Source organism: Ailuropoda melanoleuca, chromosome 11 (genome assembly GCF_002007445.2).
Source record: "Ailuropoda melanoleuca isolate Jingjing chromosome 11, ASM200744v2, whole genome shotgun sequence".
In the NCBI taxonomy this organism is placed as follows: Eukaryota; Metazoa; Chordata; class Mammalia; order Carnivora; family Ursidae; genus Ailuropoda; species Ailuropoda melanoleuca.
Genome location: NC_048228.1, coordinates 107,316,437 through 107,328,348, shown reverse-complemented (window position 1 = coordinate 107,328,348; position 11,912 = coordinate 107,316,437). Strand labels below are relative to the sequence as shown.

Sequence of the window (11,912 nt, the reverse complement as noted above, 5' to 3'; positions counted from 1 at the left end):
GGCACCTGGGCGCCCAGGATCTCGATGACGTCGCTGCTTCGGAAGGTCATCTCTTCAGGCCCGGATCCCTGGTAGTCTGCCACCGCCGTGGCCAGGCCCGTAGCTGCAGGAGGGAGGTTAGACTGTCAGCGCTGGGGGCAGACCCAGGGGGACCCTCCGCCAGGAACAGGTGGTCAGGGTTGCAATGAAGTGTGGCCAATGCTCCCAAGAGGTTGGGCCTTTCGTGGTGCCGAGGGGGCACTTAACCTGGCACTGAGGAGGAGAAACTGAGGCCCAAGGCCGTCCACCTCCACAGCCAGGGATCTCTCCTCTGTCCCACCCTGGCAAGGCCAGGCTGGGGCCCGCCCAGGGCGGATGCAGCTGTAAACACAGGTCCCTCCCATGGGGCCTTATATTCACTGAGCAGGTGCACGAGGCCATCCCTGCACCAACCAGCTTGGGTCAGAGCAGAGAGCACTGGACCAGGAGCCCAAGCCAAAGGCTCATGCTGACTTTTCAAGAGAAAACCTAAGAACTAAGCCTCAGGAGCCTCCATTAGCGCCTAGCCCACGTGCGGGCGGCCCGCAGCGTGCTGACTGTGTGGCCAGAGAAAGCCGTGCCGGATGCACGGTCTGCGAGGGCAACACTCGGGTTGTGCCTTAGCTCTCGCAGCAGGAACTGGAGAGGATTCTAGCTACCTCCTCCAGCTTGGGGAGGATTCAGGGTGAGCACAGAAGCTTCCAGAATGCTGGTGACCACCCCACTTTGCCCACCTCTTTCCCAGGGAAGAAAGGCCAGTGGAAGTATTTACCCATTAGTGGGATGTCCGACGTCACCGGTCCACTCACAGAGTCGTCGACGGGGTCCCAGGGGACCCGAAGAGCCCACCTGGAGTGGAATGAGAGAGGATTTCAGGTGTGGGACAAGTTCAAACTGAGTCGACTAGACAGGTCAGCAACCCCCAGGAACCCAAGCAAATTCCACCACCTGCCTGACTCCACACACACACACACACACACACACACAGGGGGTGGCCTTCAGGCCTGGCATGTGGCATGGCCCGTAGGGAGCCCCATGCTGCTCAACCCAGGTGCCTCCTGCCCTGCCCCAGGCTGGCATTCCGGGAGATCTCCCTCTATTCACCCAGGACAGAAGTTAATCCACTGCCTGTTAGTTCACAGATTCTGAGCATCAGGTCATCGAGCTTCTCTCTTTGCTTTGGCTGCCAGGAAGCTCCAAGCCCAGTTAACACCCCACATTCAGCACATGAGCAGGAACTTACATGCAACCCGCGCTTGCCTTCCACAGGCTTTATCTGCCTTGTGCCTCTTTACTATGGGTACACATTATGCAGCTAGCTCCCTCAAAAGCTTTCCAGAACAAGCCAGAGTAGGGGCACCTGGGGGGGCTCCTTTGGTTAAGTGGCTGACCCTTGATCTCAGGGTCATGAGATCAAGCCCGTGCTGGGCTCCACGCTGGGCACGGAGCTTCCTACTTAGAGTAGTAAGGAGCCAGAACATGAAGCAGGAGCTCCACGCTGCACCCCTGCCCGGGCGGCCCTGCCGGGCAACGTCAGCGTCCACGTGAGACGCAACTCCGAGCTGGCCTGACCCGCTACCGCCGCACATTGGAAGCAGCAGAACAGCAGAACGGACGCGTGGGTCTGTCAGGGGCCCCGTCCACCTCCTCTGCCCTGCAGACGGGCCAGGGCCTGGGGGGGTCTCCAAGAGGCCTGACAACACGCGGGACGGGCAGGAAGCAGAGAAACAAAGGTCGGTACCTACTGATGAAATGGAATCAAGGTTTCTGGAGCGGCTGCTGCTGCCACCTCCTCGCAGAACGTGCCGGGGCCAGGAGCAGAAGAGCCCGCTGCCGGGGCTGCCTCTCCCTGGGGGACCCCCGAGGCACGCCTGAGGGCCTGGGGGCCGCTCGCTGCACCCCGGGGGCTGCTCTTCACTTGCACACGGTGGTCAGGACACAGGACGAAGAAAGGACCTTTAAAGTGACCGAGAGTGTCCTTCAGTGTGGCTGGATGCTCTGCCGGTGGGGGGGAGATCCCCCCCGGCCTGCCAGGTGACGTGTGTGAAGGCAGTCCTGCAGGGTCTCCATGGCCCCAGGCTCTGCTCAGACCCGCTCTGTGCGCCTCACCCAGCCTCAGGCCCTCAGGGCCTCAGTTTCCCTGCCTGAGGGGTTGACCTGTGATCCCAGGGCTCCTGTCTGCTGGGACCACCCCAGGGAGCCTGGCCTCCTCTCCTCTGCTCTGAGGCCAGGGTAAGACAGGCAGCTGTGGGTTCCGTTTGCTGTGGACTCGCACGCGGTGATGAGGCCACCTTGGCACTCAAAGCAGTATCGCATCAGGACCTCGGGGTGGGGTGCTGCTTGCAGAACCCCTTCATGGTTATTTCCTGGGGGCCCGACCAGGTCGTAACAGCAAAGTGACAGGGCCCGGGCATTTCACGGCCAGGGTCCCCCCAAGTACTCCTCCCTGCGTGAGGCCCCCTCAGTCTCACCACGCATGCCAGAGCCTCCAGGGCCCTCCTCCCCCGCCTGTCCCCAGCACAGCGTGGAGCTGGCCGATGTCACCGTCACCATGCAGCGCTCACCTTCCTGGGCGAGGAGGCTCTCATGTGTCAGCATCAAGGCCTGCTGGTCCACGTGGACTTGGACGGCTGTCTCCTCGTCCTCGCTGGGGGAGAGCAGCCAGAAGGCCTGGTCCACGAGCAGGTTTTCCAGGCAGTGATGAGTGAAGCCTGGGGTCAGACAAGCCGGGTCACCAATGGGCTCCAAAGGGAGGCAGGGAAGCTTTCACGGCCCGGCACTGGGGGAGCCCTGTCCTGCCTCGGGGACTCGCAGCCCCATCTACAACCCAGACAGGCCCCAGGGCTGACGGTCTAGGCTACGCGTGGACTGGCCGTGACCATGGGCGACACCCTGGACTTCCCTGTGCCCTGGAGAGTTTGGACGAGGACAAGTCACTTGCATGACCCTCAGTGTCCTCATCCAGGAGACCGGACAAGAGCATTCAAGGAAAGCACGTGTGCTGGGGTTGGCACGGGCCCCGCACGAGAGGCTCAAGACACTGTCACTCTTATTTTCCACTCTCTCGCCTTCAGACCGAGGTGGCAGAGCACGGCTCCCCAGAGGACGCAGCCGGACCCCACAGATGCCTCCCAACGGATGGGGGTGCTTTAGAAAGGGAGCTCTCTGTTTGGGCTGGAAATAAGCCGGTCTGCGCTCAGCCTCCCTCGGGGTCTGGCTGTGCAAAGCTCCACACGCGGCACGGCGCGGGAAGGAACGTGGAAGGTGGCCCGCGTCTCGGCACAGACCCTGCGCCTCTGCGCCCCCGTCACACCGTCTCTCCCTGAGAGCGGGTGGGCACTAACTCCCGAGTCCTGCTGCACTGGGGCCTATGGGCGGTCCTGCTCTGAAGCCCGATTTATGACTAAGTGCTCGGTGTGTGACAAGTGTCCTCTAAGGGGAGTCCCCACAACCAGCTCTGGGACGGACACTTTACCAAGAGCGTGGTAGGTGGAGAACTTCCAGATTTCCTCAAAAGTCTTAAAGGTCACCACGATCCGATCCTGGTCACTGTGGATAGACAGCAGCCTGGCCGACAGCTCCTGTAGGGACGAGACAGTCCGGGGAGGGGTGATTAGGCATCTGACTGCCAGGAGGACAGAGCCGCACGACAGAAACATTGTGCACAAGTGACCCAGGCAGGGAAGGAAGCACAGAGCTGATGCCTTACAGCCCGAGGCTGGGGCTCTCAAGCCAGCCGTGGCTCCCCAGCGCCTGTGCGAAGCCCTGCTTCCTCCCAGAGCCCCTGCGGGCTCCATGCTCTGGCCCCCGCCCGCTGCTGCAGCAGGTGCCCGCCCAGGCTGGGCTCTCAGCCCTTCGCAACCCAACCTTGCCTCCCAGCCCTTCCCGCAGCAGGGATCTGTGCTAACTCCGGCACCCCCTCTCCTCTCCCATCCCACGAACGCTCCGCGTGGGGATCGGACATGACCGGAACACCAGCACTTATACGGCACAGGGTACGTGAGCTGGGGACGGGGTGCTCCTCTAGGCTCCGCTGGGTGGACTGAAAACTGAGGCCACGTTTCTTATCCGGAGTCTGACCCTCAGTACGTGGCACGGCTGGGATTCAGCGCCTTGCCTGCATCACCCAGGGCGACCCCATGGCAGAGCACCGGGCGGGCACTCCCGTACCATTTGCAGGATCCACACCTTGGGTCTGTGGGGTAACAAGTAAGCACCCCGACAGGTGGCTGAGGGAGCTGGGTTCACAGAGGCCAAGGTCAGGCAGGCTGACTGCAAGGTCATCTAGTGGCTGCCCAGCCCTAAGCCCCACGACCTCTGTCATGGAGAGATCGCCCTGCCCAGCCCCCTCTTTGGCCACCGTCCTGCCATAGCGTCCACTGTGCAGAGGACACCAGGGGCCCGGCTCCATCGTAAGAACAAGATCAGCACACACCGGTCCCTCCCGCTGCCATGACACAGACTAAGAATCTCAGCAGGGTGGGGAGCACGGAGAAAAGGGATGGGACACTGGGAGCACCGTGGGCCACGTGTGGCTGGACTGCAGGTGTGACCGGTGGCTCCCAGACCCAGATATCCAGGAGAAGAGACAGGGACAAGACACAGTGCCACCACACGGTGAGTTCCATGGACGTCCTCCCCTCTTGTGGCCTTGGCCCCTCAGGGACAGAGGCCTGGGCACCAAGGGCCTTCCTCCTAGGTCCAGCCCTGTCCTCTGTCCCTGTTCTAAGGCTTGGAACCCCTGTACCTTTGCTCAGGCAGGCTGGTTACACCCACCTCCCTGGGCCCCCAGAGAAGCCAGGCTCACCCCCAGTGCACGGGCCACCTCCCGGCTGTCATTTTCCAGCAGGCGGAGCTGGCTTCTCACGGTCTGCTGCAGGCTGGGGTCCGGCAGCCCCGTCTTCCTCCGCACGGCCAGTAGCTGCAAGGTCAGGTCTGGGAGGGACAGCACAGAGCCAGCACTCAACAAAGTCACCAGAGTCACCGCGACCTCCTGCCCTGACCCCTCCCCCCACCCGAGCTCCAGACAGGGGCATTCAAGCTCCCACAGACACCCACAGGCGTCCCAGGACTCACCATCCTGTCCCCTAAACCGACCCCTCCCCCTCGTTCCCATTTCCCAAAGGGCCCCCAGCACCCACCCGGCTCAGACCGAGGACACCTCCCTGCGCCACCCAGCCCCCCGGTCCACCGGTGAACTGCAAAACCAGGCCGAACCCACCGTGGCCCTCCTCCCGGTGGCCCCGGTCCCATAGGTCCCATAGGTCTCCCCGGGTGGCTGTCCAGCCCAGCCCTCCCTCCAGGCAGTCCTCCAGTCTGCAGAGAGCCAGAGGGCTGGCTTACAGTGAGCTCCCCTTACAGTGAGCTCCGGCTGGCTCACTGTAAGGGGACTGTAAGAGGGCTCCCCTTACAGTGAGCTCCGGCTGGCTGCACACCCCACTCTCAACCCTCCCAGGCCGCCTCCAGCCACATGGAGCCCTTGAGCTCTGGAAATGCGGCCAGTGTCACTGTGGCAACCAGATTTTTCAATTTATCTAAGTTCAATGTACACATAAATTGTGTGGCTCCCGTACTGGACAGCGCAGCTGCAGGCTTTTCCTCCTCGGGGAGAGTAAGATGCAAGCCCTCTGCACCTTCCCACCAGCACAGCCGGGAGCCTCTGGCCCTGCTCCCTGCCCATCACCTCTTTTCTCCCTTCCCTCTAGCCTGGGGCCTCTCTGCTGCCCAGGACATCAAAGCACCCCCACACCCTGCCCCAGGGCCTTTGCACTCACCACATCCCCCCCCTGGAGCACTCTCTCCCAGACCAAATCCTGGCCTGCCTGACAGGCTGCCTTATAATTCAGATCTCCACTTAAAAGCTCCCTGCCGGCCCCCACCCCTGCCCCAGTTAAGAGGCCTCCCAACTGTGCTCCTGAGAGCACCAGAACATGAGCTGCTCCAGAGGGGTGGAGGGGACATGGAAGAAGGGGGAGGAAGCAGGAGAAGAGAGGGGGAAGGGGGAGGGAGAAAGAGAAGAAGGGAGAGGGGGAGGGAAGCACCAGATTGGGGAGGGCAGAGGAGGGCAGCATGGGGACCTCTGGAATCTGGCAACAGGCTCACTCCCCCAGCAGGACGCATGCCCAACATTTCACAACTGGTTCCGAGATGCAACGCCTCCTATGCCCATAAGAGGCTGCGTGGCATTTTCAGACCCCAAATAATCTGCCACTTGCTCAACACCCCCTGGTCACCGTGAGTGACCACAGGCAGCGCCGGCCCCCCCCCGAAGGAACGTCGGAGGGCAGGCGGGTGTCGGCACAAAGTGAACTGCCAACAACACTGAGGTTTCTGTGCCGCCACCTTTGGGGGCCGGGAGTGGGGTCTCAGGGGTCGGGGGCTTCTCCCTGCCCCGTCTCCCTCTGCCATCCAGGGCTGCCTCCCCTCCTCTGAGCCCTGCAGAGTCCCCTAATCCTTGGAGCCCCCTCTCCAGACACCGGTCCCGGCCGCCTCTCCCAAGGGCCCTGCCCCTGCCTCTGCGCCCCCACAACACGGTGGGCTGGTGGGTCTGGTTTTACCATGTCCCACCTGTGATCCCTCCCCAGAGTCTCACTTCCCCGCATGTGGCCCAGCCTCTGGGGCAGTCAACTCCAGCCTTCAGGCCCCACGTGGAAATGCAGAGTTCTGGGCCCTATACCCCAGCAGGGCCGAATCAGAGCCTGGGCACGGGGCCGAATCAGAGCCTGGGCTCGGGACCTGGCCGTCTGCACTTCAGTACCCTCCCCACCCCCACAGCGATCCCCAGGCGGGAAGTCTGGGGGCGACATATTCCTGAACCCGCAGGCCACGGGTCAGCCGAGGCTGGAAGAAAGGGGGCACGCCCAGGGACCCCACATTCCCTGAACCCGGCCGCACCCTGTGGCGCCCACGGCTGTCTACCTGTGCGGTACATGCCCGTCCAGCCCGGAGGGCTCCCAGCACCCGGCGCGGAGCTGCCAGGGGGAGGCGTGGCATCTGCAACAGAGCAGGGTTGGGGATCGAGGTTAGAACGGGCAACTCTCGGCTGTGCGGGCACAAAGCCCCCGGTATTTCTGGAAGAAAAGACATGTGTCCACACCCCTATAAACCACTGACCCCCGTGTTCCCTGCCTCCAGGTCACAAAAGCCCAAGGAGGGCGGAGGGGGCGCGAGGTTCTCCCTGTGCCCTAACAAGACGGCCCCAAGCTTCGAGGCGTCTGAAAACAGCAATGGCTACTGCGTTGCTGGGCTGAGTCTGGAAAGGTCTCGCTGCTAAAACCAAGGCGTCAGCAGAGCTGGCACCTCCAGGAGGCTCTGCGGGGAGAGTCTGTCTCCAGCTCCCAGAGGCGCCCGCCCCCGCCCGCTTGCGCCCTCCGCCAGCAGCTCTTTCTCCACCTTCCGAGCCAAGATCCAGGCAACTTCAACGGCTCCGATTCTGACCCCAGACTTGTCTTCCCGTCTTAGGATTCCCACTGAACCCATCTGCAAAATCACTTCAGCTACATGTCTGGGGATGAGGACGTGGACGTGCTTGGGGGCCACAGTCCTGCTGACCACAGAGGGAAGGGGGCAGCCTAGAAGGAACCCTGGGTCTGGGGCAGACAGGCAGCCTCCTGGTCCGTCTACACCGCTCACCAAGGGGGCCACGTGCCTGCTCGGCCTCGGGAGCTGGCTCGGGTGCAGCTCACAGCCTGGCCGGATTATCGAGACACCCCAGAGTGCAGGGGCCAGAGGAGGGGACGCCCAGGGGGGCCGGAGCAGATGACAGGCTTCGGAACTGAGTGGCAGCTCAGACCTCCGCTGGCCAGGCAGGCGTCTGACTGCAGGACCGCCACCCATCGTGAGTCAGCACCCCTGGGGTCCCCGGCCTTTCCCATCTCCCTCACACCCAGAAGGCCCGAGGCAACAGGCATGAACGTGCCTCTAGCTCCCCCCATGGACCTTCTGAGGCTCTGTTTCCATCCCCCCAATGCCTCCATCGCTCACTGGTCATTCAAGTGTCTGCCGAGCATCTCCTGCGTCCACGCCCCAGACCCCACAGGTGGCTAGGTAGGTGACCCAGAGGAGGGCGGACATGTGAGGCCAGGGGAGCCTGGGGACAGGCAGGAGCCACAGGCCGTCCTGGGCACAGGGAGGGACCCAAAGACGTAGGGAGAGGGGTCCATGAGATCACGCAAGCCACCCCTCTGGTTTCCAAGCGGGGAAACTGAGGCCCCCGTCAAGCACTGGCCACGACAATCGGGGAATCCACCAAGTCCCCGATGGGACCCCAGCCTTGCTTCTGGCTCAGTCTCCAGTGCCCACGGCTCTGGGCCCCTCCTCCTCCCCCCAGGAAGAGGCCCTGGCTTGGTCTTGGCTGGTCACTGGTGCCCTCCCGGTGGCCTTCGTTTGTCTCCTCAGAGGAGTGAGGGATGCCCCCTTCTGAGCAATCCCAGGGGCTTCTGTCCTGAGGACAAAGCAGGACTGTGGGCCTTCAAGGGTTTGTAACAGAGTCGTAAATTCATCGGGGGTGGGGGCAGGCATTCCAGAACTTCCTGGACCCTCCCCCTTCGCCAAGCTGCCGGTTTCCTCATCACTGAGGCACGCGTGCTCCCGTGGACACACGGGTGGGGCCCTCGTCTCTCACACCGACTCACTGGGCACGGGATTCAGTCTCCACACACCCTCTGACCGCGCAGACACCACGCCATCCGCGGGCGGCTGGACACCGGGGTGGACGGCACTGTTTGTACTCACCGCCTCCGACCAGAGCCGTGGCCTCCTCGGGCCCTGCTCGCTCCCAGACGACCGATGAGCTCACGGCCACTCTCTGGACCTTGTGGTCACCGCCACCGCCGCCTCCGGAGGGCGCTGCCTTGGGCCCTCTCCCCTTTGGGGCCGGCGCCTCCGTGGCCGCCTCCACTGGGCCCTCCATGCCCGGCAGCAACCTCAGCGCAGGGGGCTCCACATGCCTGCTGGGCGCTGTGGGAAGAGGACAGGGTGCTGGTCAGCAGTGAGGCCTCCCCGGGAACACAGCGCCCGAGAACACTGGCACAGGGGGTGGGGTCAGGAGGAGGGATTGCCTCCCCTTTGCCAGCCGGGCCTCTGCACATCGTCCAGAGCTCTGCTCCTGAGTCAGTCTGCCACCGCTTCTCCCGCTACGTCAAGCCCCTGCCACAAGCTCTCCCCAAGCCCTGGGCCATCGCTGACCCAGTGACGTGGGCTGGAAGCCGTGCGGGCAGGTGGGATTCCCACCTAGGACCCCTAGGAAGCAGCTCAGAGCCTGACGCGTCATGGCTGCGCGAACATTCCTGCCAACACCGGACAGATGTGGGGAGCAGAGCAGAAGTCCTCGGGGGACACCCTGTCGCCTTGGATGTGAGCAAGCCCACCACATGTCCCGTCCAGCTAGGGCCGGAACAGAGCCCCCCGGAGACACCCATCTAGTTCCGTTTCCCACAAGTGCCAGCTCACTGTGATCTGGTCTCAGGTTCCCAGGAGATCCTGTTGCTCCCTGTAACACCCCATCGGGCTTGGGCTGGTTCAGGGGGCTCTGCCTTGCCACCAGAAGAGGCCGGGGCTCCAGCAGGACCCCCGGAAAGCCGTCCCATCCCATGGGTCAGGAAGTGGGCCGGGTTCCAGGCTGCCTAGGGAGGGAAGGAAGCAGGTGGTGGACGGCAGGGAAGGAGGAAGTGGCCGAGGCAGAACGAAGCGGAACGGGAGACGGCTCCCCACGCTGGGGTGCCCTCGGGCCTCCCCACCCAAAAGCGGATTATGCCTCACTCCTTCCTGAGGTCAGAGACGAGAGGCCGTTACAGATGGACAGACCGTGCTCCTGGGCTTGTGGCTTTGTCACCAATCAGGACACAGAAGAACACAGAGTCCCCCTTTGAGATGGGACACATGGGGTGGCAGGAGGGGAGGGCCGAGGGGGCAGACCCCCTGCTGTGGCCACAGGAATGGGACCAGCCTCAGGGAACAGAGGGGACGACGAATGGCCGGGCTCACACAGAAAGCTGCGAAGAGCGTTGCCAGCTCGCACAAGCAAAGGAACCCCCTTATTTCGGACCTCCCTGAGCCCTGACCCTGAGCTCTGAGATTTCAAACCAGTCCCAGAACAGGCCGGTGGGAATTCCCTCTGCACGGAGCACACAGAGACAGGAAGTCACCCCCCTCACCCCCTCTCCGGGGACAACGATGCCAACCGAGAAGCAAGTCAGGCTTCCTCTGGGCCCACCCCCTTTCCTGGTGGATGTTGGGGAGCAGGGAGCCCACAGCGGACAGATCTCAGGGGCAGCCATGTGGAGCTCAGAGCCCGGACGGCCCCACCAGCCCCTGGTGCTGTTCCCACAGACCCAGGTCCCCAGAGGGCCTCAGACACACCACCTACATGCACCGCGGCTAGTCCCAGGGCGAGTTCCGAGACGAGCAACACTGGAGGAGAGGGGAAGGGGCTGGGCAGTCAGCAGGCCCCTGGGGGCGGTGCGTACTGTGTGCAGAGGGGCTGACAGGTGGCCATCCACATTGCCAACAGCACAGTGGGGCAGAACCAGAGAAGCCAGACACCAAGGTCACCTCTGTCCTCCGGTCCCCAAAGCCTCCGTGCACTGGGCCCCAGCAGGCATCCCAGGGGCACCGCTCAGCCAATTCACCTCCCAGGTTCCCTGGACGGGGACTCAGGGGAACCTCGGGCCAAGGGGCTTCGCCCAGCTGCTGCGCCCTCAGATCCTCCCCTTCAATGTCTAGAGTCATCACTCCCGGGGATTGGCGAGGCCTGCTTTTCAGCCCATTGCAAGCCAGGATCGCTTCTACAATACAAATGAAAAAGACATAGAGAAAGAAAGGCAGGAGTGGCCCTGGGAGCTGCAGAAGCAGGCACCCCATGTTTCTGGCAGGAATTACTCTGGTGCCCCTCCCGTGGCCTTGGTGCCAAACAGCCCCTCACTACAGAGAAACGGGGGCGAAGTGGGCTGTCTGCCCCTCCAGAGGGACCCACAAGCCCCCAGCAGCCCAAGGCCGACAAGGCTTGCAGAAGTGATGTCTCCAGGAGCCCCTAACCCCCCACCCCCATCTGGGACCCGAGTCCCATCCGGAACCTCCCCTGAGGGTCAGGGGCACAGCCTGGCGGGTGGGGGGAAGGAGGCACCTGACCCCAAGGAGCACGCAGCTGAGCTGTGATCTGGTCTCGTGTTCCCAGGAGATCCCGTTGCTCCCTGTAATGCCCCATCGGGCTTGGGCTGGTTCAGGGGGCTCTGCCTTGCATACGGCTCAGCTGGGCAGCCCCTCTCCTCTCCAGCGGAGCCACCCGGCCCGAGGAGGAGCCGGCAGGCAGGGGCTGCTCCCTGTTCCAGGTCAAGAAGCCGAGTGTGAACTACAGATGCCCAGAACCTTCTCCTGGTCAGATGGCTTACATGTCATTCAAGCCCTGGAGCCCCACACACCCTGCTCCCTGGTCCCTGTGCCGTCTCCATCCTCGTAAAGCATGAAGGCCCCCACCATCTTTCAGACACAGCTCCATGCGCTGGCGGCCCTCCCCGGCCCCCAGTCGAGCCCCAGCACAATGATGCTTTCCCTCCTGGCTTCCCCCACTGGATCCCCGCCCTCGCAGCTCCCACAACTCTGCTGGCCACAGCTGGGTGTCAGGACCAGGATGCCCAAGGGCTGCGAGGCCAGCCTGCCGTCTCTCTTCTCTTCCCTTCTGAAGCCCACACAGGGATCTGAGCCTCCCACCCCACCTGGCCAGGTCACGTTCTCCCCAGCCTGGGTGCAGCAGGGGCCCAAGCAGCCGGGCATCTCGCAGGACCCTGCCGGGTCCGGGTCCGGTGGCGCCCTCTCGTCCTGCCCGCCTCCACCCCCCCGGGGTCGGGACTGGCCCATCTGTGCCTGTGTCCAGGGCCCCCGCAGGCCTGCTCCCCGAT

The 11,912-nt window shown here is 63.5% G+C and overlaps 1 protein-coding gene across 1 annotated transcript in view; it reads right to left on the bottom strand.

Moving 5' to 3' along the window:
* SH3TC1 (SH3 domain and tetratricopeptide repeats 1) overlaps positions 1-9,625 on the bottom strand; it is a 26,753-nt gene extending 17,128 nt beyond the window's left edge. The window contains exons 1-9 of the mRNA XM_034670981.1: positions 9,469-9,625; positions 8,752-8,976; positions 6,937-7,011; positions 4,826-4,953; positions 3,494-3,599; positions 2,583-2,729; positions 1,764-1,974; positions 791-867; positions 6-103 (exon numbers count right to left, since the gene is read on the bottom strand). Coding sequence (XP_034526872.1) covers positions 6-103; positions 791-867; positions 1,764-1,974; positions 2,583-2,729; positions 3,494-3,599; positions 4,826-4,953; positions 6,937-7,011; positions 8,752-8,976; positions 9,469-9,610 — 1,209 coding nt within the window. The 5' untranslated portion in view covers positions 9,611-9,625. The remainder of the gene's footprint in view (positions 1-5; positions 104-790; positions 868-1,763; positions 1,975-2,582; positions 2,730-3,493; positions 3,600-4,825; positions 4,954-6,936; positions 7,012-8,751; positions 8,977-9,468) is intronic.
* Positions 9,626-11,912: the final 2,287 nt, after the last annotated feature.